The following is a 19,766-nucleotide window of genomic DNA, read 5'->3' on the forward strand; positions in this document are numbered from 1 at the left end:
GCTGCCCGCAAACCATGATTCTCCGGTCTCAGGGTCTCAGCCTCCCAAATGCTGAAATTTCAAGCGTGCGCCACCACTCCCAGCTTAATAATGATTCTTTGACATGATAAAAGTATTTTAGCTATATGAGGGAAGAACGTCCTTATTCTTAGGAAATGCAGACTGAAGAATTAAAGGTGAAATGTTATGGTTGGTATCTACAACTTAATTTCAAATGATTCTATACTTGAAAAAACATGAACTGTGTGTGCAAGGCAAGAAAGGGACGGGAGAGGAGCACCTGTGGCTAAAAGATAACTGGAGAATCTGAAAAAACATGAACTGTGTGTGCAAGGCAAGAAAGGGACGGGAGAGGAGCACCTGTGGCTAAAAGATAACTGGAGAATCTAGGCCAGAGTGTAGGGCTCTTCATTATTTCCTCTTCAACAATTTAGTATATATGAAAAATTCCAAGTAGAAAGGGTTGTGTGAGTATGTGCACGGGTAAAATGAGAACATGGCATTTACCATACGTGTTTATGGTCATTTTTTTTTATCGTAAAACATCAAGTAACAGCTGGCATGTTCTTGTCTGTGTGGTTCCAGCATGTCCCTCTCCAGGCTGATGGGGTAGCTACATATTGATCACAGCACCCGGTCCTTAACGGCACTTGAAAATACAGCATTCTTCCTTCTGGTCTCCATAGTTTCTCATGAGAAGTATATCGTCATTCAAATGTTTTTTTCTCTGCCACTCATGGTGGTACACACTTGTAATCCCAGTACTTGGGAGGCTGAGACAGGAGGATCGCACGCTTGTGGCCAGCCTTGGCTACTTAGTGAGACCCTGTTTCAAAATTAGGATTAAAAGCCGGGCATGGTGGCGCTCTCTTGTAATCCCAGCATTTGGGAGGCAGAGACCAGAGGATCGCAGTTCGCAGACAGCCTCAGCTACTTAGTGAGGCCCTTTGCAACTCATTGAGACCCTATTTCAAAATAAAGAATAAAAAATAGGACTGGAGGTACTTCTCGGAGATAGAATGCCTCTGGGTTCCATCTCCAGTACCACCAAAAAAAAAAAAAAAAAAAAAAAAATTAGGATTAAAAACTAGGGCTAAGAGTGTAGCTTGGAAGTAGAATGCCCCTGGGTTCAACCCCTAGTACCAAAGATAAAAAGTTTCTCTGACAGTTTCCAGTAACTTTTGGCTTGAACTTCTTTGAGTTTATCTTGTTTAGGGTTTGCTGAGCTTGCTGAATCATGTAGATTTATATCTCTTGCCAACTTTGAAAAGTTTTAAGCCTTCCTCTGGTATCATTTCAGAGTAGTAGAAGTGTAGACCCCACTCCACTGCATGGAGGATGGGGGTGATATCTGTTCCAGGGTGGAAGTCTGGACTCCCAGCTCTGCCTTTACCAGAGCAAGTGGAGGTAGGTTCCATCAAGACCAGCCTGGCTTAAGCCAGGCTTGGTGGCACACAGTTGTAATCCCAGCATTTGGGAGGCTGAGACAGGAGAATTGCACAGGTTTGAAGCCAGCCTCAGCTACTTAGTGAGGCCCTTTGCAACTCAGTGAGACCCTATTTCAAACTAAAGAGTAAAAAATAGGCCTGGGGATGTAGTTCAGAGGTAGAATGCCCCTGGGTTCCATCCCCAGTACCACATTATTAAAAAAAAAAAAAAAAAGACCAGCCTGGCTCTGAGGCCCCACCCAGTAAATGTAAACTTGCAGACTCTCTTTGAACACCACTCCGAGTTCCCCTGTAGATGGTTGCTAATATAAAAAGAGAATGGAAGCCACATGTAATGGTGAACACAAGTTTAAGGCCAGCCTGAGGCAACCTAAGGAAATCCTGTTAAAAAATAAATAAATAAAAAGGGCTGGGGATTTATGTAGCTCAGTAGCAGGGTGCTTACCTAGCATGTGGGAGGCCTTGAGTTCAATCCCCAGCATTGGCCCCCAAAAATAGATGAAAGAAAAAGGAAACATTTATTTATTTTTTGCATGTGATACTGGGGGTTGAACTCAGGACATTCTACCACTGAACTATACCCCCAGCTTAATTTTAATCTGAAATAAGGTCTTCTTACTTGCAAAGTTAACATGTGCTGTCCTTGAACCTACAATCTTGTTTCATTGGAATTACAAGTGTGTACCACAATGTCTTTTTTTTTGGTGGTACTGGGGATGGAACCCAGGGGCCTTCTACCTCCAGGCTACACTCCCAGACCTATTTTATATTTTATTTGGAAACAGGGTCTCTTAAATCAGCCAAGGCTGGCTTCCAACCTGCGTGATTCTCCTGTCTCAGCCTCCCAAGCACGGGGATTACAAGCATGCGCCACCACGCCCGGCTCACAATGTCTTTTTATTTCTTTATTTCTTCAAATGACCTCATTTAATTTAGGCAGGAAACATGTCAAGGGCCCAGAATATTAATTGGCAGTAAACAGCCACCCAAGATTAGGGCCCACATCTAGAAAATCTGATTGGAATACCACGCCTCTCACCCTTTCTGTTCATTTGATTTCCTTGGGGGTGTGCTTATTTTTCCTTCCTGTGTGTACTGCACAATCTCCTTTGTTCACACAAAGCAGTCCAAGATCTCTAGCAGTACTAGCCCCAAAGGTGGTAGAAAAGAATCCGGAACTGCCCATAAACATCGAAAATGTATGTTCTTAACAGCTCTTATGTTTGCATTGGCCTTTGGGAACTGCTATTTCCAAAGACTGTATAGGAATATCTGGGGAAAATGGAAAAAAAGAAAGCTGGGCGTGGTGACGCACACTTGTAATCCCCGCGCTTGGGAGGCTGAGACAGGAGGATCGCTCAGGTTCAAAGCCAGCCTCAGCTGGCTTAAGAGACCCTGTTTCCAAATAAAATATAAAATAGGTCTGGGAGTGTAGCCCGGAGGTAGAAGGCCCCTGGGTTCCATCCCCAGTACCACCAAAAAAAAAAAAAAAGAAAGAAAGAAAATGGAAAAAAAATTTTTTTTGGTACCAAAGGATTGAATCCAGGGCATTCTTCATCTGAACTATATTCCCAGTCATTTTTATTTTGAAACAGGGTCTCATTTATTTGTTGAGGGGCTTTCTGAGTTGCTGGGGCTGGCCTTGAACCTGCAGTCCTCCTGACTTAGGCTTCTAAGTGCTATGATTACAGGTATGCATCACCATACTCAGCTGAACATGATTTCTTTTGGGGGGGTGGTACAAGGGATTGAACCAAGGTCATTCTGCCACAGAGCTACACCCCCAGCCTGTTTTTATTTATTTGGAAATAGGGTCTCGCTAGGTTGATGAGAATCTACTTGCTGAGGTTGTCCCTCAACCTGCGATCCTCTTGTCTCAGTCTCCCAAGTACTGGGATTACAAGTGTGCACCACCACGCCTGGTTTGAACATGAAATTTTGAATGAATGATATCCCTGTTTTTCCTAGCAAAGACATGAAGGCATAAAGGAAGAGGAAATGGAGTCCAAGATAACTTACCCCTTCCTGTGGGACACACATTTATGGGTTAACTTTGAGTTAAACTTTAAAACCTATTTTCTGTGTAGTGGCACATGCTAGTAATCCAAGCATTTGGGAGGCTGAGACAGGAGGATTGCGATTCACAGACAGCCTCAGCTACTTAGTGAGGCCCTTTGCAACTCAGTGAGACCCTGTTTCAAAAAATAAAGAATAGCCGGGTATGGTGGGTGGCGCATGTTTGTAATCCCCGTGCTTGGGAGGTAGAGACAGGAGATTCGTGCAGGTTTGAAACCGGCCTTGCTGGCTTAAGAGACCCTGTTTCCAAATAAAAAATATAAAAAATGGGTCTGGGAGTGTAGCACAGAGGAAGAATGGTTTCCAGGAACCCCAGTACCACCACACACACACACACACACACACACACACACACACACACACACACAGAATAAGAAATAGGGAAATAGGGCTGGGGGTATAAGTCAGAGGTAGAATGCCCCTGGGTTCTAGTTCCAACCCCAGTTCCAGTACCGCAATAAATAAATAAATAAATAAATAAATAAATAAATACTCCTATTTTCTACTTCGTGTCTCAGTCTCATCTCCTTAGCATGGAAACTTGAGTGATTTTGACTCTTTGTTATCATTTGCTCCAACATCAAGAAAGCTCAGAGCTTTACCTACGACATCTTATCTCCTCATCACCAGGCTGCCCTCTGTTGTGTGGCTGGACACACACACGAGTGGCCCTCCTGTCCCAGCTCCAGTCTCTCCCTTGGATGAGGCCAGAGAGTGCCCAGCAGGAAGTCCTGAGAGACACCCAAAGGAGGGGCCACTGCTCACTCCTCTTTCCACCTGGCAGAAGTGGCTATTAAAATTGCTGGAGCTAAAGCCCAGTTGGTGGCACATACTTGTAATTCCAGTATTTGGGAAGCTTGAGACTGGAGGATCACAGGTTTGAGGTCAGCCTTGGTAACATAGTGAGACTTTGTTTCAATAAAAAATAAAAAGGACTTGAGTGTGTGTGTAGCTTGGAGGTAGAATGCCTCAGGATTTCATCTCCAGCACCAGAATATATATATATATATATATATATATAATTTAATATGTAATTATATATAAATATATAATATTCTATATACTAATATACTATTCTATATAGATATATAAATATAATGTAATATAATATTCTATATAAATATATAATGTTCCATATATAATTCTATATATATTTATATAGGATAAATATAGAGAGAATTTTTGCTGAAGCTGCTGCCAGCAGAATTAAAAATGGGGAGAGAGTCCAGGCATAGTGGCACATATCTGTAATCCCAGTACTTGGGAGGCTGAGACAGAAGGATTGCTTGTTTGAGGACAGCCTCAGCAAGTAGTAAGACCCTCAACAACCTAGTGAGACCCTGTTTCAAGATAAAATAAGAATGACAGTATAGCTGTGGTAGAATGCTCTTGGGTCCAATCCCCAGTACCATCCCCTACCCCCAAAAAGGGATAGAGAAACACACACTGAGCTGGGCTACAGGGGTGAGACAGGGAAGAAGGGAAGACAGAGCAGCCTGGGGGGGGGGGGCACGATTCAGAGTGGCACCTCGCAGCACTGGCTGCTGCATGGAAAACTGGAGTATGGTTCCTTCCCTCATGGGTTGTGAGGAGGTTTAGATGAGATTATGAAGTTGTTATTATGATAAAATCAATTGGTCTTTGGGAATTGATCATTGTTATCTTTTTTTTTTTTTTTTTTTTTTTTTTTGGTGGTACTGGGGGTGGAACCCAGGGGCTTTTCTACCTCTGGGCTATACGCCCAGACCTATTTTATACTTTATTTGGAAACAGGGTCTCACTAAGTTGCTGAGAGCCTCACTAAGTAGCTGAGGCTGGCTTTGAACCTGTGCGATCCTCCTGTCTCAGCCTCCCAAGCACTGGGATTACAAGCGTGCGCCATCACGCCCGGCTTTTCTTTATTTTTTGAAGAAGTTAAGAAACCAACCCAGAGAAATGGAAAAGGGTCTGGCTTGAGGAAAAGACAGAATTAGTTATAATTTTTGTTCTGACATTTGCTAGCCTTTCCTAACTTTTCTGGGGCTATAAAAAAAGAATATTAGCCAGGCATGGTGACACATGCTTATAATCACGGCATTTGGGAGATTGAGACAGGAGGATCACAGTTTGCAGACAGTCTCAGCTACTTAGTGAGGCCCTTTTCAACCCAGTGAGACTCTCTTTCAAAATAAAGAATTAAAAATAGATTGGGGAGCCAGGTGTTGGTGGCACACACTTGTATATCCCACCATTCGGGAGGCTGAGACCAGAAGATCACAGTTTGCAGACAGCCTCAGCTACTTAGTGAGGCCCTTTGCAATTCAGTGAGACCCTATTTCAAAATAAACAATAAAAAAGTAGGGCTGGGGGTATAGCTTGGAGGTAGAATGTCCCTGGGTTTCATTCCCAGTACTGCAAAAAAAAAAAAAAAAAAAAAAAAAAAAAGGTTGGGAGTGTAGCTCAGAGGTAGAATGCCCATGGGTTCAATCCCCAGTACTGTAAAAAAATGTGTGTGTGTGTGTGTGTGTGTGTGTGTGTGTGTGTGTGTGTGTGTGTTTATCTGGGCATGATGGCACATGCCTGTAATCCCAGTATGTGAGAGGCTAAAACAGCAGGATTGCAGATTCGTGGCCAGCCTAAGCAACTTAGTGAGACTCAGTTTCAAAATAAAAAATAAAAATGACTGGCAGCGTAGCTCAGAGGTAAAATGCCCCTGGGTTCAATCCCTAATACCAAAAAAAAGAATATTATTTAACACTTAAAATCATTAGTGGTATTAATTTAGCACTTTGAATATATCTAGAACAGCACTTGACACATAAATATGGACTCAGTGGATACTGATCTTTTTCATGCTGCCACCTGAATACTCCCTAAATCAGCGGCGCCCTAGGGATTCATGTACTTAGAGCAGCCAGCAGCCACTGGTGCAGTGTCCTCTGCCTGTGAGGACGACGCCCCCTCCAGCAGGATGTCCTGTGCTGTGCGTGATTTTCCAGAGGTTGGGCTTGTGCCTCGCTTCTTTCGAGAGCCCTGTGGGTTGTTGGGGCTGCAGGGTTTAGACAGATCATCTGTGGCCAAGCTACAGAAACTAGCTGTCTGGGAGGGAATCCAGACAGTAATTCAGCCAAACGGCAGCGTTTGGTGGCAGCGGCTCCTGACCTGATGAGTGGGCCACCAGCTCCCAATTCTTTTTTTTTTTTTTTTTTTTTTGTGTGGTACTGGGGTTCCTGGAAACCCTTCTACCTCCGGGCTACACTCCCAGACCTATTTGCAAGGCTGGCTTCGAACCTGCATGATCCTCCTATCTCCGTCTCCCAAGCGCAGGGATTACAAGCATGCGCCACCACGCCCAGCGGCTTTCAATTCTTATAGCTGTTCTGGGAGCTATAATTCTTTTCCAGAAGAAAGCGAGGCCCCAGCCAGTCGCACCTGCAGTGGAACCAAGTCCTGTGACTCACTACCCAGGACTTTGTGAGGTTTTGATTCCAGGCGAAAATTCTGGCTGTTAGTGAAAGCTTAGAGCTGTACCACAGACTCTTCTTGCTGTTCTGTTGCTGGTCATTTTGTGTTCATTCTTCAGAGAATAGTTATCAGTTCATTGAGCAAAGGATTATCAGGGATGTGCACTGTGTGCCAGGACTCTGAACACTGGGGATGCTGTGAGAATGAAAGAAACCCTGCCATGCTCCTGTGGGGCTTATGGCAGTGGAAGACGTCTTACAACAAATAAGGAAAATATGTAGAGCTTCCGTGAGGACTGTCAAGACAGTGGTGAGTGCTATGGAGAACAGCAAGGCAGAAGACAGTTGAGGTGGGGACACTGGCGGCTTCTCCTGGAATGGTCCGGGTCGCACTCGGATAGTCGGTTGTACTCACCCCTTGCTGCTGGCTCACCCAAGAACTCCAGGCTCACACAGTGGGGCATTGGAGTCCAGCAGTGGAGCCGCACCGTCTTCACACAGCAGGAGCAGGTGCAGGAGGTCATTTGCCTCGGGCCTGAGCGAGAGCTCTGGTGGGCTGGGAAGGATCCAGGCTGGCTTTTACTATTTACTAAAGCTAGAGCTCCCCCTGCTGTTAGAGGGTAGAAAGGAAGCCCAGTGGAGCTTTAAGTATATATATATTTTAACCCTAAGATTAAAATTTTTTTTAAATTTTTATTTTAAGCAAATACTTGAAGCTTTCTTCCAGTACTGTTGCAGAGGCCCAGCCCTCGGGGGGAGGGGAGGAGGGAGGAAGCCCAGGCAGGATAGGGTCCTATCTGTGCTCCTACTTTTAGCGTTGTCTTTCCCCACCGCCTCCCACAGCCGGCAGCCTAGCCAGTTATCTGTATGCACAGACTCACAGTTGCTCAGAAATCACAGGGCAGAAGTGAAACTGGCCACAGCCTTGTGAATTTCTCTCTCATCACCATTGTTCCTTACCTGAAGTGAGCCAAGCCTTTCCCTCTCATCTTCAGTGTCATGAACCATCACTAGTCCCCTTATAGCCAAGTTTTTGACAGAGACAGGCTGTCCATTCACAGTGCGTCTATAAGAGGATTTGGTTTGGCCTGTGCCCTAAGTGTTGTTTGCTGGAGGTGGAGCTGTGGTCCATGTGACGGGACAGTGGCTGTGAAGTTCTTTTAGTCCTTAGAGATGAAATTAGAGAGTTAATTTTAGCAACACTGTCAATACCAGCTGAACGAAGAAGGAAATGGCGCCTGAGAAGATAGACCTCATTGGTTTAACTGTCCCATTGAGACCTATTGGCCACTTAATGGTTTCCTGATGAGGCTGAAGAAGGTGGGCGGCATGTGCTCTGTCCCGCCTCGCTGGCTGGCTGGTGTGTGCATGTTAGCCAAGTGCAGGCAGTGACTGCTCCCAGAGAGTCACAAAGTGACCACGTCTGTCCGTGAGCTGGCCAGGCTGGAGAGATGCTTGCCCACTCAAGTATCACTCCTGCTTAAAGATGCCTTCTCGAAAATTACAGTACTAAGCATGATGCTTCACGAAAATTAATTCTTTGATGTCTCTTTTCTTAACAGCTTTGAAAAGCCCAGCTGCGTTTCATGAGCAGAGAAGGAGCTTGGAGCGGGCCAGGGTAAGGCACCTTCTTCCCAAGGACCTGCAGTGTGAATTTTCAGTGTTCATCACGTTGCTTCTAGTCTGGCATGACTCTGGTCCGAACTTGCCCCCCAGCTCCACACAGAGGCCTGCTTTCCTCCTCTGTCCCTCTCCAGCCTCCCCGCGCAGTGACTGTGGAACAGGTTCTCCTTCAGTGCATCTGAGGATGAGGGACAGTCACCTGGTCCCCATCCATGAGCCTGGCTTTGGAGACCACTAGCCCCCTCCCCCCACCGCAGCTCTGCTGAGTCTCTTGTAGATGACAGGCAGCAACATCAGCCAAGGAAAAGCATCCGTGTCCACTTGCACCTGTGGGAAGCAGAAGTAGGACCACACTCCAAACCCATGTTTTCCTGCGCACCTCACTTGTGTCTCTGTCCCCCCAGTTTCAGTTCCCCAGGATCCCCTAGGGAATATCCTGTTGCCCACTGTGGGCAGAGAAGGAGAAGTTACCAGAACGTGCTTCCCCTCTCCCATGGAGGACCATGGGCTTTGGCTTCCTAAAGCCCCACACCTCTCTTAGAGACTGGAATATGTTAATTCCTCAGGAATTTTTTCTGTCCCCCCCCCCCTTGAAAATAATGATGAAAGTTGGTGCATGCTTGTAATCCCAGCATTTGGGAGGCTGAGATAGGAGGATCACAGTTGGCAAACAGCCTCCACTACTTAGGACCTTTGCAACTCAGTGAGACCCTGTTTCAAAATAAAGAATAAAAACTAGGGCTGGGGTGTAGCTCGGAAGCTAGAATGCTTTTGGGTTCCATCCCGAGTACCACAAAAAGAAAGAAAGAAAAAGAAAGAAAGAAAGAGAGAAAGAGAGAAAGAAAGAAAGAGCCAGACGTGGTGGTGCACACTTGTAATCCCAGCATTCAGGAGGCAGGAGGCGGAGACCGGAGGATCGCAGTTCATGGACAGCCTCATACTTAGGCCCTTCACAGCTCAGTGAGACCCTGTTTCCAAAAAAAAAAAAAATAGGGCTGGGTGTGTAGCTCAGAGATACAATACTCCTGGGTCCCTTCCCCAGTACTGCGAGAGAGAGAGAGAGAGAGAGAGAGAGAGAGAGAGAGAGAGAGAGAGAGTAATGATGAATGAAGGAAGAGTCATGGGTACTAGGAACCAAAGCATAACAAACCGCACTGCTTTCCTTTGCTGGGCACTTGGAGGCCCGCGGGGAGCAGGGCGGGGCTTGGTACCATCTGCCCCAGCCCTGTCAGAAGACTCACAGGAGCCAGTGAGAACTTGCTGATCTCCGGTGCTCCCCTGAGCACTTCTGTGTGCGATTCTACCCATTTCTTGTTTTGTTTCTCCTCACGTCTACGCTCACCAGTCAGATGCTGCTGTCGTTACTCTGAAAGAGGTTAACTTTATTGTCCAGCTAGGAAGTGGCAAAGCTGGACCTCAACTTGGTCTGTGGATTCCATAACACATGGTAAACATGTTCATCCAGTATGTTTTTATCTTGTATATCTGTTCACAAATGACTTCCAGATTACAGTAGCTGTGTTCATTTTTAAACATACTAAAAATTATCTTATTTGAATTTTGAAAAATGAGTATATTGAATTGGTTATAGCAGAATTTGCTTTAACTAATTAGTTCTATTTAAAGCTTTGCAAAGCTGCTGCTTCTGCATTTGAATAAGACTCGGCACTGTTGGCCTGTGTTCCAGAGGGTTCCACACGTTCTTCTGGCGGTGGCATCTTTCCTGCAGCTTCTCCTGGTGGCTTTGTGTTATCCCTTGTGGATGAGTCAGTGTCGGGTCACACTCGGGCGCTCTGAGACACCATCCACTTCACGCAGAAGGTTGCCTTTCCACCAGCTGATTGGCTACACATGACGTCCTGCAGTCAGGAGTACTTCTCCCTATGTCTGCTATAGACTCCTTGTCTTTATCTTCTGTGCTGTACAACCTGGTTCTTTGGTTTTCCTTCAAGAACCCTGGACCTAGTTGGACGTGGTGACACACGCTTGTAATCCCAGCATTTGGGAGGCTGAGACGGGAGGATTGTGGTTCAAGGACAGCCTTAGCTACTACTTACTTAATGAGGCCTTTGCAACTCAGTGAGATCCTGTTTCAAAATAAAGAATAAAAAATAGGGCTGGGGTATAGCTCGGAGGTAGAATGCCCCTGGGTTCCATCCCGAGTATGACAAAAAATAAAAAGAATCTGCACCTTTTAACCCAGGTCTAGGTAGCCAGGCTTTTGGACACAAGTATTCTGTTCACTGATTGTTATAAAGACTGACTCAGGCTCCCCCAGATGAGACAGGTGGATAGGTGTGGGAAAGGGCACAGAACTTTGGTGCTCTCTGCGGCAGTGTGCAGATCACCAACCCAGAAGCCCCTCCAGGCACGTTTGTAATTGGTATCATATTCCAGCTCTGCCTGGGCCCCGCTGTTGCTTCAGCTAGCTTACAGTGTGCGCCCTGCGCCTGCTCTCCTCTCACCCTCCTAGGTGGCTGAAGTGTGCCCCCCCCCCAGCAGTCGGGGGACCAGGGCTGTCTTCTGGAGAATTCACCCCCCAGATGCCTAGCCAGAGCAGCCAGGTGCAGATGGGTGAGCCAGGACCAGTGTTGACCAGGACCATGTTTTAGTGCTGGAGTTATCTACTGTGCTCTGCCTTGTCCTGTACAGTCTTGACTCACTGGTGGTCTTTGCCTGTGGATTAAAAACACTGCAGTGGAGGTCAGAGCGCAGGCTCTGGAGTCGGGTCTGGGGACACATCCACGTTATAATTAGCTGTGGGCATTCGGTCAGCTCTGAGACTATTGAGGGAATGGAACAGTTTGCCCAGAGTCTAATAAATGCGGAAACGAGGGCACTGGACTTTGAGGAACTGGAGCTGTGACGCCGCGTATCAGAATTAGTGTTGCGTTTGGCAGTCGCTCAAAATGAACTGAAAATGTTCATGAGATCACACACTGTTTTTGAAACAGGACATAAAATTATGTTCAACATGATTACAACACTACAAAATCAAACTTTTCTTCTTCATGAAAGAAGAACTAGAACCAGAACTCTTAACGGTGGATGTTTAAACTTTTTTTTTTTTTTTTTTTTGGTGGTGGTACTGGGGTTCCTGGAAACCCTCCTACCTCTGGGCTACACTCCCAGACCTATTTTTATACTTTTTTATTTGGAAACAGGGTCTCTTAAGCCAGCACGGCTGGCTTTGAACCTGCGCGATCCTCCTGTCTCTGCCTCCCAAGCGTGGGGATTACAAGCGTGCGCCACCACGCCTGGCTGTTTAAACATTTTTATTGTTGTTTTACTTTCTGACTTTCTTTGATGAACACATCACTTTTATGATAGTACAATGCCTGTTTAATATGTACATATGGGTGTTAGCAGTCCAGCCTCTGGAGCAAATGGTCTTGAAGGATGGCGCCATGGCAGGTGCACTGGGAAGCCCGTGTGCCCTCCCAGAGCCCCTGCCCAGAACCCTCCAGTCACAAGTAGAAGTAACCAGCAGCAGCCACTATGGCCAGGCTCGCTCTGTGGTCCTGCCCCTGCCACAGCCTGTGACCTGGATTTGAGAGTTTCTTGGTGTGTTCTTTCTATAGACAGAGGACTATCTGAAACGGAAGATTCGTTCCCGGCCGGAGAGATCGGAGCTGGTCAGGATGCACATTTTGGAAGGTGTGTGAGGCTGGACCGCATGCCCTGCGCCTGCCTGCCCCTGGTGCTGCCTGCTCTCTGCTCTCCACCCTGCTGGCAGGCGAGCGGAGGCTTCTCACAGTCAGACAGCAGCACTGTGGCGGCCACCCTGGCCTTGGGATTTCTAAGCGACATAGTCACCTTCTCTTGGGTTGGCTTGACCTTTTCCTGGGTCTCCTCATCCCTCAGCATGAAATTGCTTCTCTCTACAAGGGCAGACCCTCTGTCTCCTACAAAATCTGTTTTTAAAATGTCCTTCCTGGCTGGGCATGGTGGCACACACTTGTAATCCCAGCACTTGGGAGGCTGAGACAGGGAGATCCCGCAGGTTCGAAGCCAGCCTCGGCTACTTAGTGAAGCTCTCAGCAACTTAGTGAGACCCTGTTTCCAATTAAAAATATAAAATAGGTCTGGGAGTGTAGCCCGGAGGTAGGCATGGTGGAGCATACCTGTAATTCCAGTACTTGGGAGGATTGGGACAGGACGATTATTAGGTTCAAAGCCAGTTTCAACTACATAGGCTCTCAGCAACTTAGTGAGACCCTATTTCCAAATAAAAATATAAAATAGGTCTGAGAGTATCCCCCAGAGGTAGAAGGCCCCTGGGTTCCATCCTCAGTACCACAAAAGAAAAAAAAGTGATTACTTAGCTAGGCATGGTGGAGCACACCTATAAGGCTGAGACAGGAGGATTATAGGTTCAAGGACAGCCTCAGTGACTTAGCAAGACCCTGTTTCAAAATAAAAATTAGGACTGGGATGGCACTCAAAGGTAAAATGCCCTGGGTTCAATCTCCAGCACCAAAGCAACAACCACACAATGTTCTTGGTTTCCTTTACGTGCCCTCCCTCCTTTACTCCCTGGCATTTATTAACTTGAGCACCTGTGTAGTCGGTGGACACGTGCTCCGTGCTCTGCCCGGCCACCCATGCACCAGGTTGAGTGAAGGAAAGGTTTTGGCTCCCAGAAGCAGCATGAGTGTGTCCATTTTTTGTTTAGTTTGAGGCAATCCTCAGGACAAAAAAGACCTCTTCAAGTCTGAGCCTCACGGTTTTTAGGCAAAATCATTGAGACCCAGAGCAAAGAGGGAGCTCCCCCTGTAGCTCAGGTGTGGGATAGCAGGTGCGAGTCTCACGCTTGCTCCTGTGGCTTTGCGCTCTGCCTCTCATAGTGCTCTGGATTCACCAGCCTCATTACAATCCTCCCTGTGACACTTCTCAGTGCCGGACACGTGCTTTCTGCTCCAGGGCCCCAGGTAGGACCAGGGGCTCGCCTCCATTTTCTTGTATCCCATTCTCTCCCACGGGTAGAGACCTCGGCTGAGCCTTCCCTCCAGGCCAAACAGCTGAAGCTGAAGAGAGCCAGGCTAGCCGATGACCTCAATGAGAAGATTGCGCAGAGGCCTGGCCCCATGGAGCTGGTGGAGAAGAACATCCTGCCTGTGGAGTCCAGCCTGAAGGAGGCCATCATCGGTGAGGAGCCTTGGCCCCCCTGGTGGGTTGGAGCTGGACACAGGTGGGAAGGGAGCTCTGTGACGGAGGCAGAGTGGGCTCTTGCCCCTGACTTCCTGTGTAGCCACGGGGGAGCCACAGCACAGAGCTTGAGAGCCTGCCTCGTATGGAGCTGTGACCGAGAGGCCTCTGCTCACCTCCATATCTGTAAATTCCAGGCTCTTATGGGCTTTCCTCCCCTCCTCTCCCTTCCCCTCAGCACTCTACCACTGACCTATATCTACAGCTCTTTTATTTATTTTGAGACAGGGTCTCATTAAGTTGCCTTTGAGGCTGGTCTCTAACTTAAGATCTCAGCCTCTCGAGTAGCTAGAATTGCAGGTGTGTACCGCTATGGTTCTTTACTGTTTTTATTGGTAAAAACTGTTTCTGGCCCTTTCCACGGAGAATGAATATATATATATAATTTTTTTAAGCAGTATTGGGGATGGAACCCAGGGCATTCTACCTCCGAGCTACGCTCCCAGTCCTATTTTTTAGTTTTTATATTTTTTGAAACAGTGTCTCACTGAATTGCGAAGGGCCTCACTAAGTAGCTGAGGTTATCCGAGAACCATGATCCTCTGGTCTCTGCCTCCCGAATGCTGGGATTTACAAGTGTGCGCTACCATGTCCACCCAGCTTTTTCATGGATATTTCATTTAACTTTTTTTTTTTTTTTTTTTTTTTTTTTTTTTTTTTTGCAGTACTGGGAATGGAACTCAGGGGCATTCTACCTTCAAGCTACACCCCCCCCCCCATAGCCTTCTTTTTTATATACTTTTGAAACAGGGTCTCACTGAGTGGCAAAGGGCCTTGCTAAATAGCTGAGGCTGTCCATGAACCACAATCCTCCTGTCTCAGCCTCTCAAATGCTGGGATTACAGGCGTGTGTCACCATGCCTGGCTCTTTGAACAAATATTGATGGATCCCAGCAGTGTGCTGAGTTCTAGGACTGCAGCCCCCTAGGGCAAACGCAGCCCCTTGGTCTCTAGAGAGCCTTCCACCTGGGGACAGAGACATGCAGGCGGATGAGCAGCGCAGGACAGGCAGAAGCTGTGCTGGAGGGAGCATAGGGTGCTCTGGGCACAAAGAGAGCACCCAGCCCACGCAGCAGTGTGGGTGTTGGGTGGGGGCAGGGCAGGGGGAGAGCAGCCTGGGTAAAGGGAAGGAACAGGAAGAGAGGGCATCAGGACAGGTGGGGCAGAGCCCAGATGTCAGGGCCCTTCGTGCAGGGTCAGGAGCGCAGGCCTGAGCCCTCACATAGAGGAAAAGCAGCCTCTCCTTCCCACTCACCCTCAGCCTCACACTTCTGCTTTGAGCTTCTGGCCTGCTGTTGCCCCACACACCGAGCAGTTCTCCAGTGGACACTGAGCCCGTGCCATCCAGTCCACTTTCGTCCTGACACTGCCTGCCCAGTGTCAACCCCCCTGGTCCAGGCTCCCTCTCACAGGACTGCCCCTCACATGGCAATTGGAGGTCTCAGGCCCATGCTTCTGACCAGCTGGCTGTGAATGATGGTCCCACACCCACTTGGGAATTTGATGCTTCGCTAGGATAGCTCAAGAACTCAGGAGAGCTCTCTCTGTAGGTTACTGGCTTGCTCTGAGGACACTATAAAGGGGCAGCTGAGTGGGCAGGCAGAGGCGATTCCTAGGTTACAGTGTGGAGCAAGGGTACGACCTGTGCCCTCCCTGGACCTCCGCATGCCCAGCAGCCAGTCCAGTCTTGCCTACAAGGCCCTCCCGCCCTTCATGGCCTTCCTGGAGGTGGGGGTCGCCTAAAAGTTTTAGTCCTCTGGTCTTTCTGGTAATTGGTTCTATCAGGGCTGTTAAGGGGCCTGACTCTAAGCCACCTCATTAGCACAAACATTTTCCCAAGTTATGGAGAGTGACTCCTGTCACTCATGGAATGCCAAGGCTCTTGGGTGCTTTGAGATAGGGACCAGGACACATAGCCTGATCTGTTTTTTATTCATGTAGTCAGTACAGACATGTCTCCTTCACAGCAGTGGGCCCCAAACCTGATTCCTGACAAGACCATACATTCCTGCCTCTGTAGTAGGAGCCGTGTCTTCAGAAAGGGAAGGGACCACTGAGCAGACCCCATAGCATGGGGTAGACCCTGAGCCCTGTTCCACAGGACACTGGCAGTTCGGGCCCTGCTGTCTATAGATGGCGGTTTTCTGAGGCTCCACAGTGCCGGAGGCGGGCTCACTTATTCCCCAACATCTATCCTGGCCCATTCTCAGTGTTTTCCTCCCCACAGCCCTAGTTGCAGGCCCCGGTAGTTAGGCTGGTTCTGCGCCCTGCAGCCAAAGTCTGAGAAACACTTCCTCAGAGCCAGCGTCGTGCTGGGCCATGCATGTCTTGAGTCTTAGAGCTGGTCATAGCAGGACTCGCACCCCAGAGACTTCCTTCAGTAGCACCAGAAGACCAGTGCATGAACAAGTGATTTCTAATATCCTCCCAGCATGGACCTGTGCTGCGGTAGAAATGCTCACCTTCCCAGCTGGGCCATATACAAAACTCTCTAACCTGGCCCTCAGTGCCTGAGGAAGCACAGGGAGTGGCGGCTGCTGTTGGCAGCGATGGTGCTTATCCAAGGCCACATGAGCGCTGCATGCGCTGGTGGGCTTGAGTCTCAGTGCAGTAGGAGGGGACAGGGTCAGTGGCTGGGGAGGCTCCCAGCATGTGCCTGGCCCCAGGAGAGGGAAGTGGACTTGGTAGTGACCCTGACCAGTCCAAAGCCTGTTTTCCCCTGGCCCAGATTGCCCATGTGCCTGTTGTCTGGCAGCAAGCTCCCATGCTAGGGAAGTGCAGGTGGCCAGTGAGCCCAGTCCCTCTGTGCATGCACACCCACCCTGCTGGGACAGACCGGGGGATGAAACAGCTAGTCCCGCCATGGGCTCGCCAGCCCATCACCACAGCCACCAGAAAGGGAGGGGCTGAGCTGTGTTCCCCAGGTCCCAAGGTAGGAGGGAGCCTCAGGTCATGGCCCCAGGGAGGAAGTGGCTCTGGGAGCCTCATGTCCAGGCACACACAGCCCGCAGCCCCCAGGCTTGTTCCTGTTCCTCATCTGGGGTCTCCCCCCACAACCACGTGTGTCCCGGCCTGCCCGGCCCCTCACCTCTAGCTTCCTGTGTGGGCAGCTGACTAGCTTGACCTGTCACCTCACTCCTTCCACAACTGGGAGGAAGGGTGGTTGTGACATGACTCTCGAAACATCCTCCTTGGCTTGTTCCCACCTTTCCTTCCGTCTGTTTCTTGCTGTTCCCACGCTGGCCCCGAGGAGCAGCAGCTCTGTGCAGTGCCCTGGTTCCCTGCCTCTGCCTCCGCCACCTCAACCTGGGGCTGGGCCTGGGCTCAGCCAGCACCGTTGTAGGCAGTAGCGTGGGATAGGGTGAACTACCTGTAACATCAGGGCTGTGAGTGAGGAGACTGACCGCATATCCAGGAAGGAGAGAGAAGAACCGGACTTTGAGGACCAAGAGCAGCCTAACATTAAGAGAAGCTAGCTGGGCTGGGCGTGGCGGTGCACACGGGGAACCCAGCATCCAGGAGGCAGAGATCGGAGGATCGCGGTTCGCAGCCAGCCTCAGCTACTTAGTGAGGCCCTCTGCAACTTAGACCCTGTTTCAAAATAAAGAATAAAAAATAGGGCATGAGGTGTAGCTCAGAGGTTGAATGCCCCTGGGTTTCACCCCTAGTACTGAGGGAAGAAAATGAAATTTTAAAAATAAAAAGACTAAAAAATAGAATAGAACTGGGGGTATAGATTTGAGATACAATGCCCCTGGGTTCCATCCCCATTACTGCAAAAAAAATTAAATTAAATTAAAAAATGCTAGCTGGATGTTGTGACACAGGCCTGTATTCCCAGTATTTGGGAGGCTGACAACAGAGGATCACAGGTTTGAGGACAAGTTAAACAAGTAGTGAGACTGTCATCCATCTAATGAGACTGTTTCCAAATTTAAAAAATAAAATAAAATAGGGCTGGGGTTGTTGCTTGGAGGCAGAATGGTTCAATCCCTACTACCACACACACAGGCAAGAGGCTGAGGGCTTTTCTCGGCCCAGGCAGCACTTTGCTGGCCTGGAGGCCTCTTGCGGGTCCCAGTCGGGCTGTGCCCATGACCTTCCTAGAGCTGTTGCAGGGAGAAGGCAGACAGTGCTGGTCTCCCTTCACCTGGCTGCCTCGGGGGTGGGGCCAAGTCAGGGCCTCTGCTGGACAGCCGTCCTTCCCCGCCCACCTGTGCACCTGGGTGGCGGGCGAGGCTGACATGGGCTTTGGGTTTCAGTGGGCCAGGTGAATTACCCAAAAGTAGCGGACAGCTCCTCCTTTGATGAGGACAGCAGTGATGCCCTGTCCCCCGAGCAGCCGGCCAGCCACGAGTCCCAGGGCTCGGTGCCTTCACCCCTGGAGGCCCGCGTCAGCGAACCACTGCCCAGTGCCACTTCTGCATCTCCCACTCAGGTGAGCCTCCCCATCCAGGGTAGGCCTGTGACTCCTGCCCCGGCCCAGGGAGCTGGGGGTAGCACCCAGGTAGCCCAGGCACTGGCGGCTGGTGTTGAGAAGGGAGGTGTCAACAGTGGGCCCCACGTCTGGCAGTCTGAACTCATGGCCCGAGGGAGGGTGTTGGTCAGCTGTCTCTCCCTTGGTGTCAAAGTCCACCCCTGAGTGGCCTGCTGGCTGGCCTCACCTCCCTCCTGTCTCTGCCCATCCTGGCAGGTGGGCCACAGGCTTCACTCCCCTTCCCCTCTCAGGTTCTTCCTCAAATCCCAATGGGCCCAGATTCTGGAGAGACGCTTTTCCTGGCGGAGCAGCCTCCTCTGCCTCCCCCGCCTCTGCTGCCTCCCAGCCTCACCAACGGGACGGCCGTCCCCACCGCCAAGCCTGCCCCCACTCTCATTAAGGTATGGTTCTACCAGGGGCTGCGCCACCCCTTCCTCCGCCCAGCTGTGGGCAGCTGCAAGTCTTCCCAGTGGTCGAGGAGCAGTGAAGGCCACTGAGATGACCTGTCCTCTCCACTGCCCATCATGACAGCATGGACATGGTCACAGCCGCCATTGATTGAGCTTGTTGCTAATAACAGTACTGCAGATTGGGAAGTTATGAAGAAAAAGGTTAGTTTAGGTCCCCAGTCCTGGCTCAAGGTCACAGGCCACCTGGTGACGGCCAGAGGCCCAGGCAGTGCGGCATCGTGTGAGAGACAAGTGCACGCGTGTCCTGCTCCGCCTCGTCGTAATCAGGGCCACCCTGATGACCTCGCTAGCCCGTCACCTCCCTGAGGGCTGCCTCTGGCACCACAAGTTAAATCCCCACAGTGGCCCCCGGCTCTCCAGGTCACTCCTGCCCTCCTCACCGCCAGTGACAGCCTGAGCTGCACACATGGCGTGGCTCTCCAGTGCTTGCTTTTCTTTTCTTTTCCCTCCCTCCCTTTCTTTCTTTCTTTCTTTCCTTCTTTCTTTCTTTTTGCGGGTCTGGGAATGGAACCCAGAGGCATTTGACCTCTGAATTACATTCCCTGCCCTATTTTTTTTTATTCTTTTTATTTTGAAACCGGGTCTCACTGAGTTGCAGAGGGCCTCACTAAGTAGCTGAGGCTGTCCATGAACCGCGATCCTCTGGTCTCAGCCTCCCAAATGCTGGGTGTTTTTATTTTCTTCCTCTAAGTCCTGAAGTACTGGAGGGAAGGAGGAAGGGAGGGTTTATGTCCCTGGTGTGGGGGACACGTGTGGCTGGGCACTGCTGGCCTTGAGCGGGGCAGATGCCAGGTCCTCCCTGCCCCAGAGAACCTCCTGCTTCTGGAATCTTTAGGACCAGAGCCTGGACAGCTCCACTGGCATTGCCCCCTTACACCTGTCCTCTCCTGCTCGCTCCGCCCCATCCCCGCATGCACCCCACCGCTGTCCCCATCTGTGTCCTCTGGCTTCTCTCCTTGCCCCGTGAGCCAGGTCCACCTGGTCTCTTCTCTCCTCTGCCTAGACCTTCCTTTTGCTCCCG

At 49.5% G+C, this 19,766-nt stretch overlaps 1 protein-coding gene across 2 annotated transcripts in view; it reads left to right on the forward strand.

Annotated features, from left to right (window-relative positions):
• Positions 1–19,766, forward strand: part of MRTFA (myocardin related transcription factor A) — a gene marked incomplete at both ends in the record, with an annotated part of 118,642 nt that overhangs the window by 91,530 nt on the left and 7,346 nt on the right. For both annotated transcript variants that reach the window (XM_080705227.1, XM_080705226.1), the window contains 5 exons: positions 8,530–8,585; positions 12,172–12,247; positions 13,577–13,738; positions 18,061–18,236; positions 18,527–18,676. In XM_080705227.1, coding sequence (XP_080561353.1) covers positions 8,530–8,585; positions 12,172–12,247; positions 13,577–13,738; positions 18,061–18,236; positions 18,527–18,676 — 620 coding nt within the window. The remainder of the gene's footprint in view (positions 1–8,529; positions 8,586–12,171; positions 12,248–13,576; positions 13,739–18,060; positions 18,237–18,526; positions 18,677–19,766) is intronic.

The sequence above is a fragment of the Muscardinus avellanarius genome (genome assembly GCF_963383645.1).
Source record: "Muscardinus avellanarius genome assembly, chromosome: 11".
Taxonomy (NCBI): domain Eukaryota; kingdom Metazoa; phylum Chordata; class Mammalia; order Rodentia; family Gliridae; genus Muscardinus; species Muscardinus avellanarius.